Genomic DNA, 23983 nt, shown 5'->3' on the forward strand with positions numbered 1-23983 from the left:
GATTTGTTGTAGCGGGAAACTCAAAAAGTTTTTTTTATTATTGTTGCCAAGGCGACGAAAAACATGAGTGTTATTTTTATGCCAAAACATTTCTAATTTCTAATAATTTTATATATTTTAAAAACTTGTACTTCGTTAAGCAGTTTTGATAATCGATCTAAAAATGTCTATTAGAAATCCACGTCTACCTATGTTGCCCGGATATGGATCAAATCCAATGGTAAAGTATCTACCTAGTTACCCCAATGAGGCCCAGTGCAAACGGTCCGTTAGTGCTTGAAACGGACCATAGCGACCGGTGGCCACCGACCGTGACTTTATATAACTGCATGAAAATGAATGGTAGAGGCATGAAAATGTACGAAAAGCCTCGGTCCCTGCAGTGTTCGGGGTGCGGTTCGGGGTTGGGGCGAGCTTTAAATGTCTGTTTTACTTACTTGTAGATTGGGCGAAAGCATTTTGGTTTGCGGCCAATATTCACCTCTCTCAACAAAGTGAACATGCTGGTAGATAAAGGCGAGGACTACGACCGAGCGCCTTCCGTGTACGGTCGCAAGCAAGCGCCTGAACTGCCCGCCTGGATTGTATACGACAAAAGTGTAAGAATCTGCAGATATTTACTTAGGCATAAAAACCTACAACTTTTCATAGGTCCATCTGATGCGCTACCACGGGGCGCAAGACACACACATCAAGACGTGATAAAAGTTTTGCATCGCGTTCACGAGAGCGAGCGCGACCACACCGCGACGGAGGACTTTTGTCACGTCTTGACGTGCGCATCTGGCGTCCCGTGCCAGGCTAGCTGGCCTTTAGCTACGGGTAACGAGTACGAGTCCCGGCAAAATCCCTTGCCATGCGATCCCGGTCTGCGTAGACCTTAACTAGTCACCAGCTTCCAAAATTAGATGCCTAATTAATAGGTATCCTAGATTGGACAGGGATTTTTTTTAATAACGTATCAATCAGAATAAAAACTAGAATAAAACTAGATTTAAACGTTTCTTCAGGAAGCTTACCGTAATCGTAAGTACCTACCTATGTATGCGTAGGTATACGTATTTATGCATACGAACTTACGACAATGCCACAGCTAGACATAGACAACCTCGAGTGTCTCGGAAATCTATAATTTATGATTACAGATATTGCACTTCCAAGCGTTCTTCCAAGAGTCACTGCACGAGATGCGCCTGGGCACTCGCAACATTCGGAAGGTCAGCATCTACTTCTACCTTGAGGATGGCACTATTAAGGTCATGGAGCCACGAACTGACAATAGTGGAACGTGGCAAGGTGAGTCATCTAATGACGCTTTGAAACAATGTAGAGTGGAAAGAACATAAAGTACTGTTCCTGTGTAGTTAGTATACCTAAGTACTACTTACGACAACGACGGTAATTGCTAGTTTCAAAAAAGGAATAAAAGTGAATTTACGATTTCGGATAACCCTTTGAGTCTATCTAGGTATAGCATAGAATTCGTACTTAATCAGTGGCTAAGTCTAGTCAGATTCCAGGAGAACATTAATTAATTTAAATGTGTAATGACTGATTGTAGGACTTTTAATAAGAAGACAAAGGATTCGTCTCCCGCACAGCTATGACCTTTACTACGATGTGTTGGACCTAAACATCGGTCTGGAGGTTAACTTTTTCGGAAAAGTTTTCAAGGCGAGTAACCAATTTAAATATTGTACTTACCTAACTTCTTACCTGCTTTATATATTCTAGTTTTAGTATAATAACTATTAATAACTCTAAATGCTCATGAGAATAAATACAACACGCAAAATACAAACGGCCCGGAAATTCGCTGGACTTAGATCTCCTCCAACAACCAACAATGTAGGTTTTTTGCCATAATCTAAAATCCGTGAACTCATCATCATTATGATCAGCCCGTAGTTGTCTAACTACTGCTAGATGTAGAGTTCTCTAAAGGAGCGCCACTACTTTCTATCCTCGGTCTTCCTCACCCACCCACTGCCGGCTAGAACACATATACATTATTTCAGTCTAAACCAATTTTCGATTTGCAGGTGGTAAATTGCGACAACTTTACTCGAGTGTTTTTGAACAGACTTGGTATCAACGTTCCTGATCCAATTCCATGGCCGGATGCGATTGAGGTAGGCACAATGGAACTTAATGTGATACGATAGTTAGGTAATCTATTAGAATTTTGTAAGCAGGTACCTATATCATTTTATATCATCTACAGAGGACTCCAGAAAATAAGAAAGAACCGAAGCAGTATGCCTTCAAGCAGTTTTTGGACTTTGATCGACAAGTTTTGAGGTATTTCTGAATACTTATTTACTAACATGTAACATTAGTCCACACGGCTACTGCTGCACTTACCTACTTATGTCATATCATCCACCTTTTTCAACCAGTTAGGTGCTCCACACTACTTTTGCTTTTAGTCATCCATTGAATCATGCCTATTTTAACATCGCCGGTAACCTTATTTCTCTCTTAATGTTGAACGCAGATTTTTCGGCTATTGGGATGACCGAGAATCAGAGTATGGCCTCATACATCACTTGGAAATACACTACTTCTTGAGCGACGATACCATTGAGATCAAAGAGATATTTCCGCACAACTCTGGATCTGAAAATGGACCAATGTTCATGAAACGGATGCGGTTGCCACGTGTAAGATTTAAATATTAAAATAATGTACTAAGGGGCCGTCCATTAATCACGTGAGGTCGTTTTTCTAATTTTTTGACCCCCCCACCCCCCTGGTGATATTTGGTGAGGTTTGGGACCAACCCCCCCTCCCCCCCTGGATAACATGTATTTTTTTGGAAGTCTATGTAAAGGCAATTTTTGACTAGAAAAAATATAGGTCATACTACAAATCGTTAAAATTTTTGCGCCGTCCAAAATATCGGTTCAGAAATACCTAATTTTTGACAAAAAATTAATACACTACACGTGATGTCTAACGAGAACCCCCCCTCCCCCCTCGTGATGTTTCGTGAGGTTTTCAGTACCCCCCCCCCCCCCCCCCCCCCCCTTTGAGCCTCACGTGATTAATGGACGGCCCCTAACCACAATTAAATTAATTATCCTTTTTGACGCATCAAAGCTGACGCTCTCTATCTCTCTGATTACTTATATCAACTGTACTTAACACGTTCACGGACAATTGATGGTTGGAAAATATTTTGATATGACACCTAAAAATCCCATACATTTTATCGTTCCGCCTTGAAACGTATTGCCGTATCTCAACATATTTTATTTACGTAATGTGACAGTTACGGCCATAGACGGTATCGTCTACAAGCGGTCCGCCACTTCATGCATATCCAACAATGCGTATAGTGACATCTACGGCTACAGGCGGCAGCCGCCAGTTTTTTTCAAGGACCGAATCATTTTCAAATAGGTTTGGACGTTTTTGAGATACAAAGTTCCACTTTTAGCATGCTATTTACAATAAATAAAGCTGATATAGTAAGATTAAACAAAGGGGTTCATCGACAAAAGCTAAAATTTTCTAGTTCCTCATTACAGTTTTATCTTCGCTTTTCTATGTTCCATTTAAGTAATTATAGTATTTGAATCGAATAGGTAGGTATCCTATATGCAAAACAGTATGATATTTATCGATTTATTATTAATTCACCTCGTAATTTGCCACAAAAATTACCAGACTACCACCCGTTCTACACAACATTTCCGCGACGCGCGCGCCGTGACACTAACTTCTGGAAGGTTATTTTTATTTGTAACGGTTACGGCGACAGGCGGTATGTCACTATAAAATTCACTTATGTGTGTGCAAAAGAAACCCCGACAATTTCTTTGTTATGACACCTAGAAACAAATGAATTAGCACAATACGACACTAAATCATGCATCTCCCGTTAAGAATACGGAAATGATACGGCTGTTGACGGTTCGTCGGTTTCAATCAATAGAAGTTGGACGGCCACAGGCGCGTAGTCATATTACAAGGATACATAATTACGGCCCTCGACGGATTGTCCGTGAACGTGTTAACCTTATATAAACAGTTAGCTACTGACAACATTTATCTGCTGACTGGCCGATCCTTTCGCCGAGGTGACGAACCCTAGTCCATCTACACGCTACACGTACAGGCTAGAAAATGAACTTTGCTTTGTTGAAATACATAATTTGGATTGATAGTGTAGATATATTATTTTTATCCAAATGCTTCTCATAATTTTACATCATAATAAAATTGCAACGGAGACCGTTAGTTATAAAATTTTGTTTTCAAGTATTTCCTATATCTCGCAGAAGCTGCCTCCATGTGTAGAGATGAGCGGCGGGCCGCGGGTGCCGTCCTACGAGCCGTCGGACCTGAGCATCGGCGCGGTGCTGGACGTGTTCGGGCGCCCGGTCGTGCTCACAGACTGCGACCCCTACACCAAGGAGTATTATAGAGTCACTTATGGGTTTGGTAAAGTAACATTTTGTCATGTAGTTTCACCATAGTCTGTTAGATCATTAACGCCCCTGTTACGTTGCAATGTCATCATACGCCATCTCCATAGTAAATTCTTGACAGATGTGTCAAAAGTCACCAACTAAACCCTTGTTATGATCTAATAGAGTATGGTTAAACTGGGGCTTACTGTGTAAGCTCTGTCCTAGTCAAAAGTATTAAAATACAGCATGGTCCGACCCCGCTGGTTGGCCGAGTCGCTGTCCGAGAGCTTTATTCAGGCGTATGCGGAGTCAATAATAGTCTTGTGTACTTCATTACCTTCAACTATGGGAGTGGGGAACTGCTTTCTTTCACAGTTGTTATCAAGTCCCTAATAGCTAATTACAGGCATTTCTGTCTCTATATGTTTAATAAGTTCATCTTGGATAATTTTATTCTTCCACCAGATGCCTTCCAACCGCTACAAACACCTAAAGACGACACTATAGAGTGCATTAGCACGCGCGTAGCAGACCGCAAACTGCCGCCGTGGAACGGGTACGGCTCGTATGAAGACTCGGCCGAGAACTGCCGCACGGTGGAGCCGCGGGCGCCGCACAGGGACTTCATCAAGTTTCTGCATAAGGATCGGTAATGGTGGACCTGAATTAAAGGATGAATAAAAAAGTAGATGGCTAGCTAATGGGTGAAACCCGTTTGTTTAGTCCCCGAGACACAGGCAAAACGCGTAGCGTAATAATGTTAGTAAGAAAGCATTTATCCTTAGGGACGAAAAGAGCAATTTTCTTCAGGCATTTCTTACTTACCTACTTAGGTACTTACTTATTTTTCTCATAAGCAATTATGTCGAAAAATCGATGTTATTCCATTGATATATTCAATTGTGTGAGTGAAATCATTGTGTTATTAATTTTTTTTATGCAGGTTTACTTTACCTATCATTTATTCTTTTTTCTTTTTGCCTGAAACCTTACCTATGATTTTGTACTTTTCCTTTTGAAGCCTCAATTTTTGACATTTATGTAGGTACACGCCTGAAACCTTAGCTATAATTTTATACTTTACCTCTTGCAGCTTCATATTATATCATTTATGTACCGACTACAGTTATTACACTATCTACAGGGTGGGCTTTGACTCCCACATCCTGCGGTTCGCGGGGCGCCTCATCAACGACAACCCCGTGGACGCGCGCCGCTACTTCATCGTCAAGTACTTCCTGTGCGACGACACGATCGCTGTCTTTGAACTAGGAGAAAGGAATTCTGGATTCAATGTTGGTATACTAATGTATTTTATATTATTTTATTTCTACTTAACTCATCCCTAAATGCTACTAGATTATAATCATAAATGCGATAGTGCAAAATAGGATCCTAAAACAATTGAATGTTCTCGTTTGGTTCTCGTAGAAAATTAAATTCAAAACTAACAACTGATATGAAACTCGTCATTACTAACGCTTTCTATAATGCTTAGTTATTAGTTACTCAACTCACCCACTTCTTTACTACATTTTTGCTAAGTTATTAGTTACTCAACTCACCCACTTCTTTACCATCCCCTATCTGAGGTCTACAATGATTCTCCCTAGAACTCCCAAAGCCCAGTAAGAGAAGCAACTTATTAGTTGACGATGACTTGCAATTTTAAATTCCAGGGCGGTCAATTCTTCAAGCGCGACAAGATGTACCTACCGGACGTGGAGTTCTACGTGCCCGAGGAGCCCCCGTCCTACACCGACCGGGACATGTGGGTCGGCAACGAGCTCGTGATCAACAAGCACCGGTTCCGGTTGATTGCTGCTGACGAGTACGCGTTGAGGTACTTGGAGCTGCACTGTGAGAAGGTATGACCATAGACTAATGTAAGTATTTGTGGTAAAAATAATTATAATAAGTAATTTGTGGACGCCCCTTTTTGCTATGTGCCACTTCTTAGAGGGTCGGCTACAAACACTAGAGCTGGATTAGGACTTGTCACGTTATCGAAGATTTCTGTCTGCCCAAACTGCATCGGACGTATGTAGGGCTCAGTTGACTTACTTGGGGGCTCGTTTAGTGCACCTCATTCGAGTACTTTGGACCTATTCATAATTATTTTGATAAATTACTTTCATATTTGTCTAGTACCCGATGGCTAACATAGCTCTCATAATGGACAAAATTCGGAGGACTTTGGCGTCGCAAGAGAATGGTTACAAGAACTTTGTAGCCAAATACATGGATGCAGTCGAGCCACATAAGAAGGAACTTATGAGCGTGCGATGCTTCAGGTGAGTGACACCATTTACTATATAAACGACTACTGACCATTTTATACTGATATTTTCTTCGACCTGAAAAAGAGTGGCGTAATGTAAAAAGCAACTTACTAGTTTTGTCCCATAACAAAAATTCGTGTTGTTTTTTTATGTGTGTATTATCAAAATTTCAGGCAAGCTCTAAGAGAGATAATGTGTGACAAGATGACAGAGCATGAATTTATCACTATCATTCGACATTTCCGAGGCGATCCCGGCAAAGAAAGGAGTCCCCGTTATGAAATGATTAGGTAAGTAAAATACACTTTACTCTCACTACAATAGCTGAAATGGCCACTGGAATTATGTGATGGAAATCTATTACTTAACTCAATCATTCATCTGTTATTTGTATGAATATCGCTCCCAGATCCTACTTACATAAATAATTTTTCGTACTTCCTTGTGTCGTGGCTTACAACTGTCGGACGGCGACGGCTGATATCGAAGAAAATGCCATGGCACCACACATCTGTCCGTATCCGTGTAATTGCGCCTTTAACCTAACAATAAACCTCATAATAACCCCCTCCCAGATCGCTAGTCTTCTCCGACATAACCCGCGGTCTCTGGGACGCTCGCGAGCGTCTGCGCGAGGGGCTGCTGCACGCGGACGAGGCCAGCGCGGGCGTGCTCACTGCGCACAGGATGCGGCAGCTGCTGCGGGCTCATAGACTGCCGGTCAACGACGATCTGCTGGACTGTATGCTGTCTGTGTGAGTGGTTTATTTTAAGTTTTATTTATATGTGGTAGGGTAGACTAATGGTAGGTTAATGGGATACTGGCAGAAGTCTATAATTTCTTTTGCAAACATTTTATAAACTCACAAGGAATCCGCATAAACATTACAAATTAATAAATAATGTTTTTTTTGGTTTACCATTAATCAGGCTAGACAAAGACGAGCAGTGCAACATCCGCTGCGACTCGCTGATGCAGTTCCTGGACTTCAAGACGCGGCCGGTGTTCGCGACTGATGCGGACTACCTGAAGGTGGTGAGACACGCGCCGCCGGTTAAGGACACTGAGGTTAGCTACATTCGGTTGTTGTATTTAGGATCCCGTACAGTATGTGCTTTTTCAAGTCGGACTTGCGGGTGCAGTAGCAGGCGCAACGCAAAGAACCTCAGGGTGAGGCCCCATTGGTACGTTGCGTCGTCGTAACGTCGTTGCTGCCATAGTATATTGTTATGACCGTTCCGTTGCGACGACGCGACGCAACGCACCAATGGGACCTCATCCTGTATTGTTTGGGTACCCTATGTTGTTTTGGTGTGTCATCTCTTACATTGTTTACAAATATAACCACACTGCTTCTGGCCTGCCTTGCTACTGCTCTTGTTGTGGCGAAAGCTTTAATTATGGATACCAAATTAATAACCCTGCCTGTCACTTTCAGTGTAAAATATGGGGCGAGACGGAACTCCTGATCAAGGAAGGGTTCGTGAATTGGAACGCCTTCCTCTGTCAGCTGAACCTCGACCATCTCGTCAAGGACCAACCGTGAGCTCGTCACCAATTAAGCTATTTCTTACTATTTTTTATTTTTTGTGTGATTTTGACAGTTTTGATGAGTGTGTAAACCACGAGTGTTGCGTGTTTGAATAAATCATGTCATATATTTTGGGATCCTACATGTTTTATTGACTGGTCAAGGGATTAAAATGATTAGGAAACTTACAAATATGATTAGAATTTGTTTATTTTCTTAGATCACAATAAATACTGTCAGATAAACACCCACTCGTTCGATCTCACTGTCATCTTAAAGTTAAATACATTTTATAATTTTATTGAAAGTTAAATACGCCTATTCCCTGTTGAAACACATCTTTACAACATTGAATATAGCAACGTGGGTGGTTTGTGATGTTTCAAGCTTACGAGTCACACTAATACATGTCATTTTCAAAGCCAGTTCACGCTATTATCAAGTTAACTTAAGAAATAGAAACAGTTTAGTTATGTCAATGTGCTTCGGCTTTGCAATACATTCATAGAACTCTCTTACACTAATTTGGCATCAGATGAGCCTTTCTATCACATTTCATATTATTTACGTACACAAACATCTATCTCGAAATAATACAATTATAAGACCTACAAGATACACAATAAATAAATTAAAATTAGACTAAATGACTTCTTTATGTTAACGTAAAGTACAGTTGGAAATAATTATAGCTTTTGTGACCCTGAAACTAAGAATTATCGCTCAAGCCGTATGTAAAGAGGGAAATAATAGGAACTATTAGTCAGTGCCACTGATTCCCTATTTGTGACTAAGATAATCTATATTTTGGGTCACGTGATTGTTATCATAAAGTAGATGATGGCACAAAGTATTCACTTGTGTGTCGTAGGTATTTCACAAACGGTACATTTATAAGAGGAATCTAAAACGAGGTACACATACGTATCGTTAAGTAAACATCAATAATTTTCTATATTACACATTTTATGACACTGGACAGATTAGTTGACTACCTACCTAAGTCAAATTTACATATTTACACAAATATATTGTCCTTGGCGGAGATCGATTACTCAAAAAAACACTCAACACTTGTAAGGCTGGATATGTCACTTGAGCATGTTTTTCAATACAGTTTTTAATGAATCCCCAGTTCACCACATATCTTTGACTCTTTCCGCTGCTGGTATTTGTGGACGATACCTGTAAAATGTAAAAGCATGCAGTTAGTGAGAGAATTGAGTAGAACAAAACAATCAATGATCCTATTTATGTTAACTAGCAATAAAATATTTCATTTGATTTATTCGAGAATACTAACATGAATAACGACGCCTTTAAATTTATTAGCTACGAGGTGCTACGGGCTACGGCGTATGCTATCCCATGTCACTGCTACGCCGCGCCGTAGCCCATTTTCATTTTCCTATGATGACGTGGTCTTTCAATTTATAGAGGTGTAAAAAACAAGCTTTTCCCGTGAGCTTTACCTAGCTTCAAAAGGTCTTTTGTGGGCATATTTTGATAAAAAATATCATAATATAATAAATATCTGATGCGTGTTCGGAACTATAAATTAAGCTGTGAAGTTTCATTTTTCTGTTGGATAATTTTTGGGTGAAACATAATATTAGAAGGATAGGTGTCCTATTTTTCTTTTTGAATGGTTCTTCCTTACATTTACCAATAGTTATTTACGTACCGGTAAGGAGGGATGGCGGTGGGCGAGGAGTGCGACATGCTGCCCGCTAGCGGAGACATCTTGATGCCCGACCCGGTGCCGTTTAGACTCGAACCGAAACTAGACGCTGAGTCCACTCTGAAATACAATACAATACTTATCATCAGGGAAACTAAGAAAATAGCTTTTCAGGAAATAACCCTCCAGTCTTGCAAGAGGTCTATTTTCTTCAGTAAATTATTATAGGTGCGTTTGCAACGAATGCACACTTATTAATGGTGACTATCACCAAATCAAATTTACAGTATCGTGCTCGCATCCATTATCCAGCTTAACTACTTATTCTGTACCTTATGATTTCATCCTGATAGAATTTGTTGAACCATCTTCAATACCAAAGGAAATAAAAATGAAAGTATTAGCTATTGCTATATGCTGCATTCTCAAATACCTGTCGATCTGCCTCCGGAACAGCGGGTACCGCCAGGGCGAGTTGGGCTTCCTCTCGGGCTGGAAGGCGGGGTTATCGCGACCGCGCTCGCGCTCGTTCACCACCGACATGGACACGTGACCGTCGTCCTTTGTTTTAGATGACAGTCTCCTGCGGGCGCAAGGGTTTTAGAGTTAAACTTAATTAACTAGCTCCGTTAATTAAAAAGTTTTGCCTTTTTTCAAAAGCGTTTTTTGAAAAATTTACAAATGGCTATAATATTTATCGTGCTAATTCCAATTCTTTGACTAAAGGAACAGAAAGGATAAAGAGTCTAGAAGATAATTTAATTTTTACCAGTTTTAACTAGATTTTATGATATTGTTCTCATATTCAAATAAATAAATATTTATTCTAGGTTCATTATGTGAATTTATTATAAAATTATAAATTGTTCTTCAATTTAAGAACCAGAGCCAAAGCAAGCCTTGCAAGAGCACTGGTGGCCACTATATTACAACTACAGGATGTTTAGTCCAGAACACGTTAACTCCATCGATCACTAGGCCTCGACTCACAGGGTGTATTGCATAGTTACCTCAGTATCCGGGACAGTGCGGCCACGTGAAGTCTATTCTACAGGGTGTATCGTATAGTTACCTCAGTATCCGGGACGGCAGCGAGGGCTGCGTCTGCGGGCGCGCGCGCTGCCGGCTGTCCACGATGAGCACGTGTCTGTCGTACGGAGTGTCGTAGTCCACCTCCAGAACCGTAGAGAACCGATGCGGCCACGTGAGGTCTAATCTACAGGGTGTATTGTATAGTTACCTCAGTATCCGGGACGGCAGCGAGGGCTGCGTCTGCGGGCGCGCGCGCTGCCGGCTGTCCACGATGAGCACGTGTCGGTCGTACGGAGTGTCGTAGTCCACCTCCAGAACCGTAGAGAACCGATGCGGCCACGTGAGGTCTAATCTACAGGGTGTATTGTATAGTTACCTCAGTATCCGGGACGGCAGCGAGGGCTGCGTCTGCGGGCGCGCGCGCTGCCGGCTGTCCACGATGAGCACGTGTCGGTCGTACGGAGTGTCGTAGTCCACCTCCAGAACGGTCGAGAACCGGTGCGGCCATGTGAGGTCCAGCGCCGCGATCACTAGCCCCACGAACACGCATGTGCAACCTGGGGAGAGTTGGAATTGGTTTTATGGTTAAGAGGTTAAGGTTTGGTGTAACGGTTGAGAGGTTAAATATTAAGCTGCTCTTACGGAAGAATTTCAGCTACAGCGGCCAGTCTCATTGAGCTGTCTACGCAAGAGTAGATCATAAGATTATATTGCGCAAGTATGTGCGCAGTACACAGAACTCTGTTGAATCACTCTCATAAGTCTCATAACTTTACTCATTGACTTCAAGCCAATATGGACAAATTATATGAATCATTGAAAATCTAACCAACGTTAACAACAAAGGGCAATATTTAACTATTCAGTAATTTACTGATCGCTAGGTTGCAATTATGTCGTCGAAATTTTATGCAAAATCATTGTTGAGATGCCGTAAGCAGCTGTTTTCTATAGGCTGACGATGATTAGTCACAGCCGCGCTATAATAGTAGTTTGGAAATCCAAATGTAGTACAATACCAAAGAAGCCTATAAGCACTTTAATAATTGGACACTAAAATGTCACAAAGCTTTAGCAGCGGCTTTTGTGATGCCCAAAAAGGTGACCGTTCCTTAATAACGGAAAATCCACCCACGATGTCATTAAATGGCTAACCTACATAGGACCGAGTTTACAATGAAGCAATCGTATAAAAAATCTCAGAAGATCCGGGACGTAATTAAGTAGGTATGACATGGATTTAAATCAAGGTTTTTGGTTTGATATTAAGTATATCCTGTTCAGTAATTGATGTTTAGGTACACGAATGTTTTTTTGGTGGATTTAACTTTTAGTACCTACGACATTAAACAACGTATTTTCCAGTCATTTTCCAGAATACAAATTGAGTTTGTGATTGTAATTATTCAATACGAGTACAAAAGCTCAAAGTACCTGGCATAAGATAATTATGTCTTGAGGGTACTTGGTAGGTCCTTCACAAGCAATTAAATAAGTACCTTCAAATGATTCAATACGTTTTTATATTATGTTTCACAAACAAGGCGACGACTTAAATATTTACCAAACATATTAAAAAGTTACCTGAAATGAGTACAAGCCAAAAGCACCACCCTAATGAGAAGAACAGCATCGACCCGTCAAGTCTTACGACCAGCGGCACGTGAGGCAGCGACGCCCAGTACCCGCCAGCCGCCGCGCACAGGGTCACCCCGAGGAACGCCATGGAGTATGCGCCGTAGCGGGGAACCACCACTAGAAGCAAGTTCATCAGCAGCCAGAGAGCCAGCGCAGCCCTGCAGAAAAAAAATAAACTGTCAGATTCAAATTTGGAAACGTAAGTTCGATAAGTTTACTTTTTCAAATAAAACATCATATTCAAATTTCGAAAGGTAAGTTCGATGAGTTTTCTTTTTCAAATGAAGTAACGTTAATTCGTGTTCTTTCGTGCTATATGGCCAGTATTACTGCCCAATTTGTTGTTTTAATAGGTTGTGTGATTACTGGGTTAATTCTGCCGAATATAAAATACAAGGTAACTGTTTTTTTTTGCAATCTTACGTCAGTTACGTCGATGATGATAGCCAAAGATTGTGTTTAATTAATATCATCGTTACAAGACCGTGACATTATAAACTACCTATGTACACGATATCTTTGAGCATAACAAATTCAGGTGGGTAATGTATCAAACTTGTAACTAATGTCCAATACATATAATCTATAGGTAAATTTCAATTTGAATATTAAAGTACACAACATATCACATTTTGTTTGTGCAATATGTTGTTGTTCACACATGCGAGAGAGGCCAAGATCAAGGAATGCCATTAAAATTTAACGGACAAGGTGAAGCGTTTGCTAAAACAGTTTCCTCGTCAAGGTACTAGGAATGTATAGAGCAAAACAAACCACAGCAGCGTGGAGGTGGCATATCCGGCGGCGCGGTACTTGGCACCCCACTCGAAGCCCTCGTGCTGGACGGCAAAGTGCTCAGCCACAGACAGCACGGGGTAGGGCAGGCCGCGGCCCAGCCCCGCGCGGTACCACTCCTGGATCCCCCCCGCCTCCTCCCACCGGAACTGCTCGTTGTAGTCCACCCCGGGGTCCGCCGTCGAGCTGTTGCCCCACGACAGCGCTGTCGAAAAAAAAGTTTAATACAAATCATTCACCGTGACGGACAAGGCGACGCGTCACAGATGACATCCGCAGGAAGTGGATTGCGCGAATTGGCGGGGAAATTGCACACAAGTATGTAAGACGTAACAGTGTTTTGTAATGTGTGAATTAAGGTTTTACTAAAAAAAAACACTGAAAAGTGTCAGGTAAAAGTAGTGACCATAATGATGGTCCAATTCAACTAACTAAAGTAAGTACATTGTTTAGCAGATACATAAGGCTCTCGTGGTTATTGTTGTTGTTAAAGGAGCAAGCTTACTTCTATGGGAGCAAGACATCGGGTAACGTCCCCTGATGCTGATGTTTTGCCCGATGTCCAGCGATATTTATTTCCCATACTCGATCCTCAGCTTAACGCCCTCAGTAGTCATTACCAGTAAGCGTGACGTTGACATGCCCGAGGCCGACGTGCACGGCGAGCCAGCAGTCGAGCCGCTCGGCGGAGTAGGCGCGGTAGGCGGCGCGGGACACGCGCGCGCCCGCCACGTGCCACGACGACCCGTGCTTACACACTGGAATGGGAGATGGATTGTTAGTACAACTTTACACATCGTTCCTAAAATTACGATCAAAGCCCGCCTTGGAGTGTGATAGATTTTTTAATGACTTCAGCTGAGCTTTAGTTTTCTGTATGTCACTTCAGCTGAAGTGGAGTTGGGCACCTGGCAAGGCGAGAAGACGGTAGATGGATCAAAGCAGTGTCGGAGTGGTGGTCAAGGAAAGGGTGATTAGTCAGTAGACCACAAACCCGTTGGTCTGGTGATATTAGAAAAGTGGCTATATCAAAGAGGAGTGCGGCACAGAACGGTGGAACTTGGCGAAACATGAATGTGGTCTACATCAATAAAGAACGGATTAGAACGGATTGCAGTAGGCTAAAGATGATGATGATGACTCGGATGCTGGAGTTATTTGTTGGTAAATACTGAACAGACAGCGAAAAAAAGATCTTCCTATCAAAGTGTCTTGCTTCTCGGATATCATTTGACAGACGAATAATTTCGGTCAATGGCAGCTGGTTTCTCCACTTGAGCGGTCACCCGAAAACAATGGTCGGAGTTTCTTACGAAAATTTGCGCTTTTTGCAAAATATTTAATAGATGTAATTGGCGAAGTAACAGTTAATTTGATTTCTTTATCAGTACTCCGGAGTAACAGAAGTTCTGAGTTTGTAAGGTCGATGGAAATATTAATGGCTGCTGACCGGTAATTGATAGCTGACCTCTATGTGTTTGAAATATTAAATATACATAAAAAATATTGTGATATATTACTGAGCTCGAATATTTTATCATGTGTAAATTTTAATGTTAACCTACGACCTGCTTACGACCCATTGACATAATACACCACATGTAATCTCGACAAACTCGTATAAAATGCAATTTTAAAAGCTATTAACTATCCATTTACCTATGTATGTTATCTAAATAAGAAAAAGTGGTAGTATGGCAAGATGTAGGTGAAAATATACTTGATTGGTATTGTACCTAATAGCTGCTAATTAAATAGTGTATTTATTTTTGTTTAAAATCCTATAACTTCCATTTTTATTATAGGTAATATGTAGAGGTCGTGAGAACGACAAGGGAGTCAGCTGGTAGTTCTGGTATTAATCCTACAAATTAACTGTTAATATCTTTGTTAATTAGTTTGGTAGTAATTTCATTAAAGTTTTCGCCATAAATTACGTCAATTATGTCATTAAATACAGTATGATCGAATAATAAAACGTGGCTCCGGCATGCAAGGCCGATCGGTCACGCACGATCTCCTCGTAATCCGTTCTTTATTGACAGACTGGGAAGCGGAAAATAAAGGAAACCTCCATGACAAATAAATCCAATATTGGATGTAGAAAGTTTGTTTTATGGTTATTTGTGAAATGAAGTGCAACTTACCGAGTATAACGGTGCCGACGAACAGGCTGAGCGTGACTATGGTGAACGTTGAGAACCTCTGAAAAGTTGAAAGGACAACCGTTGAGATATTTGAGTGGATATATTGCAACATGATATTGTTATGTACTTGAAATTAATAAACTATTGTTGTAAATTTAACAATTTATGTACTCTATTGTCTCTCGAAGTATGTTTAGGGACAATATAGCTAGTAAACTACATACAATAGAATTAACTTTTGAAATATATACGAACATTATAAGCTATGCCAACTCACGCAGCAGCGTTACAACACAAAAGTCTGCCTTGACCGGGATAAAATCCAGAATCATCGGCAAAATATGGATTTTTAGTATACTCTTTTTGCAACATCCTGTATATTCAAAGAAACGAACCTCCTTCCTGATCCCCGGGAAGATGGCGAGGAAGGCGAGGTAGATGGTGAGCGCGGCGAGCACGAGCGCGAGCGCGGGCACGTCCGCCGCCACCGCCGTGCGGTTGTGGTACGCGTACAGCGTCGGCCCGCCTTCCTCGCGGAACGCGTCGAACCACCCCTTCATCTCTCACCCAGCCTGGAATGGAACATTGGGGTGAGACTTTGTTGACATAGAATAGGAAAAACGAAGGGCCCTGTATAGCGCCTTGTGGAACACCGGGTAAAATTAGGACAATGAATGTGTTTAGCTTTTAGTAATTGTAAAAGAGGTACTAATGTATCCAATACTGTACAAGGTTTTTAAAAAGGGTATAGTACCGAACTATTTACTTACTACAAATAAGTTAAAATATTTAATGTTATTTTTCTTTTACCAAGTCGAAAGTTGGCTGGAAGAAATGGCTTTTAGGCGAGAAAAGTTACTGTTACCTTTTGAAAACTTATACCTACTTAGGAACTGTGAAAATAAAGTATTCAAAACATAGAACAATGCGGGTTCGGAAGTACTTCAAAGAGTACTCGCCTATTTAATAACTGATGCTAATTATCTGTAGCTCTTGACACAAATAGTGGCTCATGACACTCATAAGTGGCAGTGGCACTAATGAGGTCCCACCTATTATTATTATGCACTAACCATTAACAAGTAGCTTTACTGAAAAGGGATCATAAAACAGGTTCTGAACAGGTTATGTGTACCTTCATAAATTTCGATTGCCATGTTATTGGCAGCTACAATAAATCAGATTAGAATATCGATATATAAATCGATGTCTATAACTTTGAAGTTTAAGTATATCTTGGATAAAGTAATAAAGTTATAGATCGTGATCAGACAATGCCAATATAAGCATACGGTCTTACCCTACCCCAATATTTTTCATGCAGCCATAAATATTTTAGTTTCCTCTAATCTTTTATCTTGTATTCTTATTTTATTCAGTTTCGGTGGATTGAGGAAAACCGGGGACAGGATAGTGGCACTCCATGTGGGAATCCTCTGCCAAACAGTGGTCGTATATTAGCTGATGATGATATTGTTGATTATTATCAATATTTTGCAGTTGTTTATCCCCTCATCCAACATTGCCTTATTCCATAGGTGAATTTTTATTCCCCTTTTTATGTATACTGTAGCTCTTCTTTAAAAAGCCTGCCTAGCAGCATATCAAATAATATTAGTTTTATACTTGTAATTTTCGTACAAAGCACTGAGCAACCATCGCCATTGCATTGGGAGAGCCGGGCTGAATGCTAGGTCGTTCCCACGCAACCGTCGCCCCGAGTGAAACGTCGTCGATGGAGATAATGCTATTCAGTTTCGTGAATCCAGTATCTCGGCTCGTGTCCGGAATGCAGTTTCGAAATTCAAAATGCAGTAAGCGGCCGAGCCTTCGGGAAACGGATGTAGATAGAGCAGCCTCGGCCATATCGCGCCATATTTCAAACCGCCTGCAGCCTCGAGCTGCATGCTCTTGTGTAACGCTATAATGATATTGTAATAATAATTTGTTCAGCATAGAAGTGAGACTATGGTATTATTATGAAGTGTAATCTAATGATTTGTTTCTAAATTATAATGAACACTAGGTCCCCTGTTCTTATTGGGATAGTACCAGCATAATTAATCTGATAAAATTTGCAAGGATGAGTAGTTAAAAGATCAATATAATCTTAGATTCTTATGCAGAACTGCAACCATTGATATACTCGTAATTATGTAGATAAATAGGTACTATTATAATCCGACAGAATTAATGCAGTGCATGTAGTGTTTACATAGCCATAAAAGACTGACCTTAAAGTTATGGTTGAACGTTCTTGACATGAATAGTAACAGCGGAAGTGAGTTCAGCCACGAGGTTGGAAGGTAACCGGAAGAAGAAAATAACTAGTCTCCTACCAAAGAGGCTGTAAAAAGTTAAGAATCTATACGAGAAAAAAAGGCCACGTTGTAATGCAACCTTCATAGAAGGCAACCAGTTACTGGCAGCCTAGAAAGAAAAAGAAAAAGGATGAAAATTAATGGTAAGTACCTAATCTGCCATCCACCAATGGAGCGTAAAAAATATAATAATAATAAAACACAACGCAACCAGGGTTCTGTACCCAGTCAACAAAGAAGAAGTGAACAATATTTTTTGAACAGAAACTAATTCAGCTTATTTTCTGTCCGATCTCCGTAACTTAATATACTTTTCATGAGACACCGTAGCATAAGGGTTCAACTCAAAAATCAGAGGATTGGTCACAAAGAAACCCAACCCACTGAATTTTCAGTTCTGCCGTTGTACCCCTATATTACATAGGGAGCGCTAAGTACGGGTTTAAGTAGTGCTAGGTAGCATTTACTCGTATCGTAGATGGTAAAGCAGGTTTGACCAGATATTCCTGATCGTGGAAAGAGATGCTGCACCCCATCTCGTCGGTCAGTGTAAGGTCACGGACGGCCACTCCCGAGGTCTCTCGTATGTGAATCATTTATCATCGCACAGACCAGAATAATGATGAGCTGTGTTTAAGTTTTAATGTGAATTTTATGCAGAGCCGCACTTGTTATAGAGATGAACCGCCCAACCGATGTAAATTTTATATTATTTATTATAAATTATTACTTACATAAAATCATACCTATAGTTTAACTTAAAAGAGTATCTAAATAAGTTTACTTTCGGAAATAGGTTACTAGGAAATAGGTAGGAGATATTACCTAAGGTAAGAAAACACTACTAAACTCTTTCACAAAAGCATTTTGTGGTAGGAGTACGGTCCTTCAGTCTCCTTAAACAATCCGTTAACCTAACCAGTGGACCTATATGAGAAGAAATGCAAGTTTAACTAAAAATATAGGTATAAATATAGGTGCTGTAGTTTAATTTTACTCGGTGGTGCTAGTGTTGCTAAGAGACGTGACGCTACAAAGTTATAGGCTGGTGGTGGTGAGCAATATATAAACACAAGTTATTTGTAATTGCCACTATTACCTTGTAAATACTGAATGCAACATCAAGTATAAGTATCTTTAATCATTATCCTTGTGTTTTGAACGTCTGAACGAGTATAATATTCTTTAACCGTGTCTACATATTAATATACAAGTATATACGTACACAGGTATAATAAGTACTTGTAGTATTTGTTAAGACCTTTAATTATTCGTTCTTTAATCATTTAATACGATAACGAAATAATAACATTCGTCTCAAATCTTTGTGCAAACAAGCAATTAAGCAAATAATGACTTAATGAAACCAAAATCATAAAAACTGAAGCATTTATGAAACCAGTTTCATTAAATTTAATTTGATGCATAAAAAGTCCAATGGTGCTCATTAATTGGCCGTCTTTGGAGGAAATAAGAAGGCTTTGTACTTCACGTTATGGTCATGTCCTCAAGCAAAGGGCATAGACCTCTAGCACGGTCGTGGCAAGTCGACGCCGTGGTCCTTACGTGAGCCTTGTCCCAACAGAGGTTCATTATTGTCACTGTGTCTGTTAAGTTGATGTATATCAACTGAAAACGATTCTTAATACACTAGTAATAAACTACACTTACGTATGAAAGATTTGCTATGTGGGACCGGCTTGGAACGCGACTTGAATATCATTTATTCGACAGTGCGTCTAAAGTTAATGTACCAGATGTAATATCAGGTTACCTTTTAATACATAAGGCGACTAATGTAAAGTTTGGTCACTTTTATTTATTCGGATATTTTCAAATCAGCTTCGAATTTAGCTTCGCTCCCCTTATACGCACTAATTACAAGCCCGTTACAAGCTCATTGCCATTGCTCAAATAAGTTACCTGCCTACATATCTTAAAAAGAAAAAATACAACTACATATAAACAGATGTATTACTTATGTACATTCAGATGTCGAAGTGTATTTTAATTAACATGAAATTAGCATGTGATCACGGAAGACTGAAGAGGTACTTAGATAATACTCTTCGTACATTAAGTAACCTTTGACACAGAAGAATATTGTGGGGTCAGACACGCACTTGACCGGTTTTTGCATAATTATCTTCGAATTTAACTTTCTATGAATATTAATGTTAAACGCTATTATTTTAATAGAAGCACAAATAAATTATACTATTAATTTCATGATTTTGGTACCTGTAGCCATTGACATCAATCCAAGTTGAAGTGCAACCAAATAGCTGCAAAATGCAGCGAGAACGATAAGTATCAGTAGAAGGGTACTCCAATATTTAGCAATCTTTATAACCATATTAAATTCAGTAAAACATCTGCTAGCGAAAACGATTTCAAGCTCCAATGACGCAATTTGTGCAGCTATCGGTGCATGTGAAGGTAACATTAGCCACATGTCAAGTTGTACGAAGGGCCGACCAGCTACTACTTGACAGCTGCTTCCTGTACTGTCTGAGCCAAGGAGAAGTGCATTAATGCAAATGAGACTATCAATACTAGGTAGGTAGTTTAGTTTCTTTGACATACATTTAACCGAATCTTTAGGTCATATCTTTGGCTATTGACAGTTAGTAAGTACTTATGCGTACAATAAGTAAGAATATTTCCGCATAATTAAGAGCAAGGCGACAACTCACATTATGCAAGAAGAATGGGGAAGTTCCAGTAATGGCGGCCATGTGGATCCACTGTTTAAATTGACAATAATGCTCAGAACCTTGCAGCATACTCATGGTCAGTTACATAGTTCGTATTTATGTAAGGTAAATAGAAATCGCAAAGTAAATAAGGGAAATGTGGAAAGAAGCTGCCGAGTTGGTAAGATCGTGCGGTTAAATTACAGTTGATGTAATAATAGAATACCTAACAAGGTTCGATATTTTAAGTTGGTGGTTGGATTAATACCCAGTATGTTATACGTAATAATTTGTTGTATTTCAGGCATTTATTACTACTACTAGTACAGTACACGGAGATAGGAAGATTATCAGGAAAAGTGTTTCAAATGAGTAAACTGGTCTTTATAATTTGAGATAAGTTTAAAAATTATACACATAAAGGTAGGCATTCGGCCAGATGTAGATATGAAACAAAAACCAGTTTCCAAGTAAGGAGTGGATAAACTACCCGTACTTGTAGAATCCCACGGTCATCTGACGCCAAATATTTACGTATTTGCTTAATAATACTGCAGTTGACACAAAATATAGTTTGAATCGTCAAAAAATCACATTTAATTTACTTCGAATAGGGTAAACACGGCGCCAGTCTGGAGGTAAATTATATTATTGTCCTTAAAAACAGTTTTCCATTTAAACCAAATGAGGTGTAGCCAATTTTAATGTTCTGTAGACCTTGTGGAGGGAAGGAGGGATGTCGATAATAAAACTGATTAACATGAAGCCTTAATAACCACGTTCTAATGACCAATAGTTGCTTTATACCTGAAGCCAATTTATTACGTCTTTTATATGTTATTTATATTATGATGGTCGACACGGTAGTTATTTATATGATTTCATATCTATTTTAATAGAAAATCTTTAAAATGAAGAATAAGCTCGGATCATTAAGATTTACTTAACACCTTTTGAATATATCATTAACGCTACTAATGCAAATTAAATTACGCAACTCACGTAATATACTTACGAGGAAATTATATATATTTGTTTATAGATAGGTATTATTTAGAAGTAAGAGGCTTAATCATAGAACTCTATTGATAGACAAGCACTGATAGAGAAAGTAATTTAAAGACGTGTGAAAATGTCGAATGTACAAATATATGCCGGCGACGACGCCTTGTTTGTCACATTGTTACAGTGACGAGTGTGACGACACAGGAAACACGGAGCCGACGACGTGACGTGACGACGACACGCGACACGACCGCCCTCTGACAGAATTTGGTGATAATTAGAACGAATGCTTATGTGATCTCGTCTAACAAGATGTAGTGGTTGGTAACACGCAGGTACATGGTACATACCACATACAACCTTGATTATGTAATCATAATTATATGGTGTACTTGTGTGGTATTCCATATACCAACTACCTAACTCATGGGTAATATTAATTTAATACCCATTATCATAGATCCGACAGCTTAAACGCCTAAATCTAATCAGTCTTCATAATTTAAGCTTCATTAGAAGCTGCAATAAGTGCTTAATCTTAATCATTTATTAAAATAGTTTCCGCGTGGGTTTAGCTTGACCACACTGAACCACACTACGCCTACGGTGTGGTTACGATTGGACAGCTGTCAAAAAGTAAATAATGATTGCATTTTAACTTCAGAATCCGCCCAAAGCATGTTCACTCAAAAAATAATGGTAAAGTTCCTATGCGGTCAACGTTCCGTACAAAAAAAAAACAAATTAATGTTTCGAAATAATGAATTACTCTACAGTGTCGCGATGCTATTAGACTCGGTAAAAAGTATGATGAATTTGACACATCTCATTCAATCATGTCTCGGAGGATCTTTTTGCAATGTTAATTAAGTTTTTCAACAGCTCTTTCTTATAGTAGGTACCTTAATTTGTTTGAGGTTTGTAGTAGAGATATTAGATAATACTTTTCTGAAAAAAATATGAGATATTTTTATGAACAATATTTTTTATGTATAATTAATTAATTATTCAACTATCGATGATATATGAGATCATGTAAGTATTTTTTGTCGGTATGACTATAACTATATGTATAAGAATATCAAAATGTAACGCTTTTTAAGCGACTTCGAAAAAAGGCTTCTCAATTCGCCCAAAGGTTGCCGTAAGTATACATATACCTAGATAACTTTAGTGGTAATCACACCTATTTTACTATTTCAACAAAAACTAATACATATACTGCTTAAGGGGTGTTTACAACCATTACCTCTAAAATTACAATATTGTCATGTAGGTTAATTCTTTCATTTTCCATTCCTACAAAGTCGGTTGACAATGAATTTTCAATACGAACCGACGTGTTATTGAACACCGGCATATCGGTATCAGGTGTCTCGCTCCAGCGGGCCGGCCGAGGCTGCTCTCGTTACATAACTGGTGTGAGTCGACAAACTTGACCTTGCAGCCTTCGCCCAGCGCTACGTCATACCCACTGTGATCTATCAGTTATGCCCACAGTTTGAGATCATGTGATATCCGCGCGGAGCTTCTACGGGTAAAAACTAGCAGTTGAGCAATAAGTGGTTCGAGGTTTGTTTGTTTTTAATTGTTGACGTTAAGGGTGAACAATGAACATGCCTACCATTACCATATTCTTATCCTAATCCTATCCTAACTTAGTCTTGGTCTAGAGCCTGAGAAATAACATAGGCTACTATTTATAGCGGAATTCCTTAAGAAAACTTTTAAGGCGAAGTGAAGCTCGCGGGAACAGCTAGTTTATAATAAAATCAAGTACTGATTGGCCACCATAAGCTGTTTGAAAAGTTTTTTTTCCTCATAGTCTCAGTCATGAGTACTCATGAGAAACAAATGCGTTTTTTATACATCGAAATAAGTTAACAATGATGGACATGAAACTTGAAAGGAACAAAATGTCTTTAACATACTGTCAGAATCATGATCGACTAAAGTTGGTATTTACATTTACAGTTGATATCAATTTATAAAAATATCCATCTCGCTTAAAGCTAATATTTTTTAGCCTTGTGGCTAACTTATAATAAATAATAACACAAATAAGATATATTTAGCTTCAGACATTATTGTTTTTCGTATTCATAATTCATAAGGCAGTAATTTATCTTTGTTAAGTAGAATATTTTAATGTTAGTTCCCGTCCGCACTAAATGTCTGAGCTTAAACCATATTTCACTTGTTGTTATATTTGGCCTTCAACGAGTAGGTACAGTAGGTATAGGTACCTAGAGTTTGGAGTAATAATGTCTTTGTTTTAGTTTGTGAATCTATTCGTGGCTTGTGATGTGAACTCTTGTCGACCGTGACTTAGCATTATTTGTACATGCCCTCTTTTAAAGTGAGTACCTATTGAGAAGATCACTATCCACAGGATTAAGCTTCATCCAACACAATACAATATGGCATTGGTATTAA

General features: G+C 39.5%; 2 protein-coding genes and 1 long non-coding RNA gene across 5 annotated transcripts in view; 2 read left to right on the forward strand and 1 right to left on the reverse strand.

The window, feature by feature from the left end:
• Positions 1-56: 56 nt before the first annotated feature.
• Positions 57-8479, forward strand: LOC105389435 (EF-hand domain-containing family member C2). Of its 2 annotated transcripts, XM_048622765.1 has the most exons (16): positions 57-220; positions 444-599; positions 1146-1296; positions 1562-1674; positions 2043-2132; positions 2225-2301; positions 2498-2663; positions 4287-4449; positions 4884-5067; positions 5563-5713; positions 6098-6286; positions 6567-6712; positions 6874-6990; positions 7276-7455; positions 7631-7769; positions 8140-8479. In XM_048622765.1, exons 1-16 carry the CDS (start codon positions 164-166, stop codon positions 8245-8247), a joined length of 2187 nt encoding a protein of 728 aa, XP_048478722.1. In that variant the 5' UTR covers positions 57-163; the 3' UTR covers positions 8248-8479. The 2 variants fall into 2 exon arrangements, with proteins under 2 accessions (XP_048478722.1, XP_048478723.1); XM_048622766.1 differs by lacking the exons at positions 57-220; positions 1562-1674 and having other exon boundaries at positions 461-599.
• Positions 8425-23983, reverse strand: part of LOC105389436 (dual oxidase maturation factor 2) — a 31395-nt gene continuing 15836 nt past the window's right edge. For both annotated transcript variants that reach the window (XM_011560540.3, XM_011560541.3), the window contains exons 2-10: positions 15921-16097; positions 15526-15583; positions 13999-14136; positions 13358-13583; positions 12530-12741; positions 11322-11502; positions 10347-10496; positions 9917-10033; positions 8425-9417 (exon numbers count right to left, since the gene is read on the reverse strand). In XM_011560540.3, coding sequence (XP_011558842.3) covers positions 9369-9417; positions 9917-10033; positions 10347-10496; positions 11322-11502; positions 12530-12741; positions 13358-13583; positions 13999-14136; positions 15526-15583; positions 15921-16085 — 1296 coding nt within the window. In that variant the 5' untranslated portion in view covers positions 16086-16097 and the 3' untranslated portion in view covers positions 8425-9368. The remainder of the gene's footprint in view (positions 9418-9916; positions 10034-10346; positions 10497-11321; positions 11503-12529; positions 12742-13357; positions 13584-13998; positions 14137-15525; positions 15584-15920; positions 16098-23983) is intronic.
• LOC125488902 lies at positions 11154-11505 on the forward strand. The gene is made up of 2 exons (XR_007266575.1): positions 11154-11290; positions 11459-11505. It is a non-coding gene; the product is annotated as an uncharacterized LOC125488902 (long non-coding RNA).

Source organism: Plutella xylostella, chromosome 8, assembly GCF_932276165.1.
Source record: "Plutella xylostella chromosome 8, ilPluXylo3.1, whole genome shotgun sequence".
NCBI lineage: Eukaryota > Metazoa > Arthropoda > Insecta > Lepidoptera > Plutellidae > Plutella > Plutella xylostella.

Bases quoted from the DNA above. Each gene is read 5' to 3' on its own strand.
- LOC105389435 (XM_048622765.1), top strand. From the start codon at position 164: ATGTCTATTAGAAATCCACGTCTACCTATGTTGCCCGGATATGGATCA. The intron at 1,297-1,561 runs GTGAGTCATCTA...GACTGATTGTAG, and splicing joins CAATAGTGGAACGTGGCAAG to GACTTTTAATAAGAAGACAA. The intron at 5,714-6,097 runs GTTGGTATACTA...TTTAAATTCCAG, and splicing joins AAAGGAATTCTGGATTCAAT to GGCGGTCAATTCTTCAAGCG.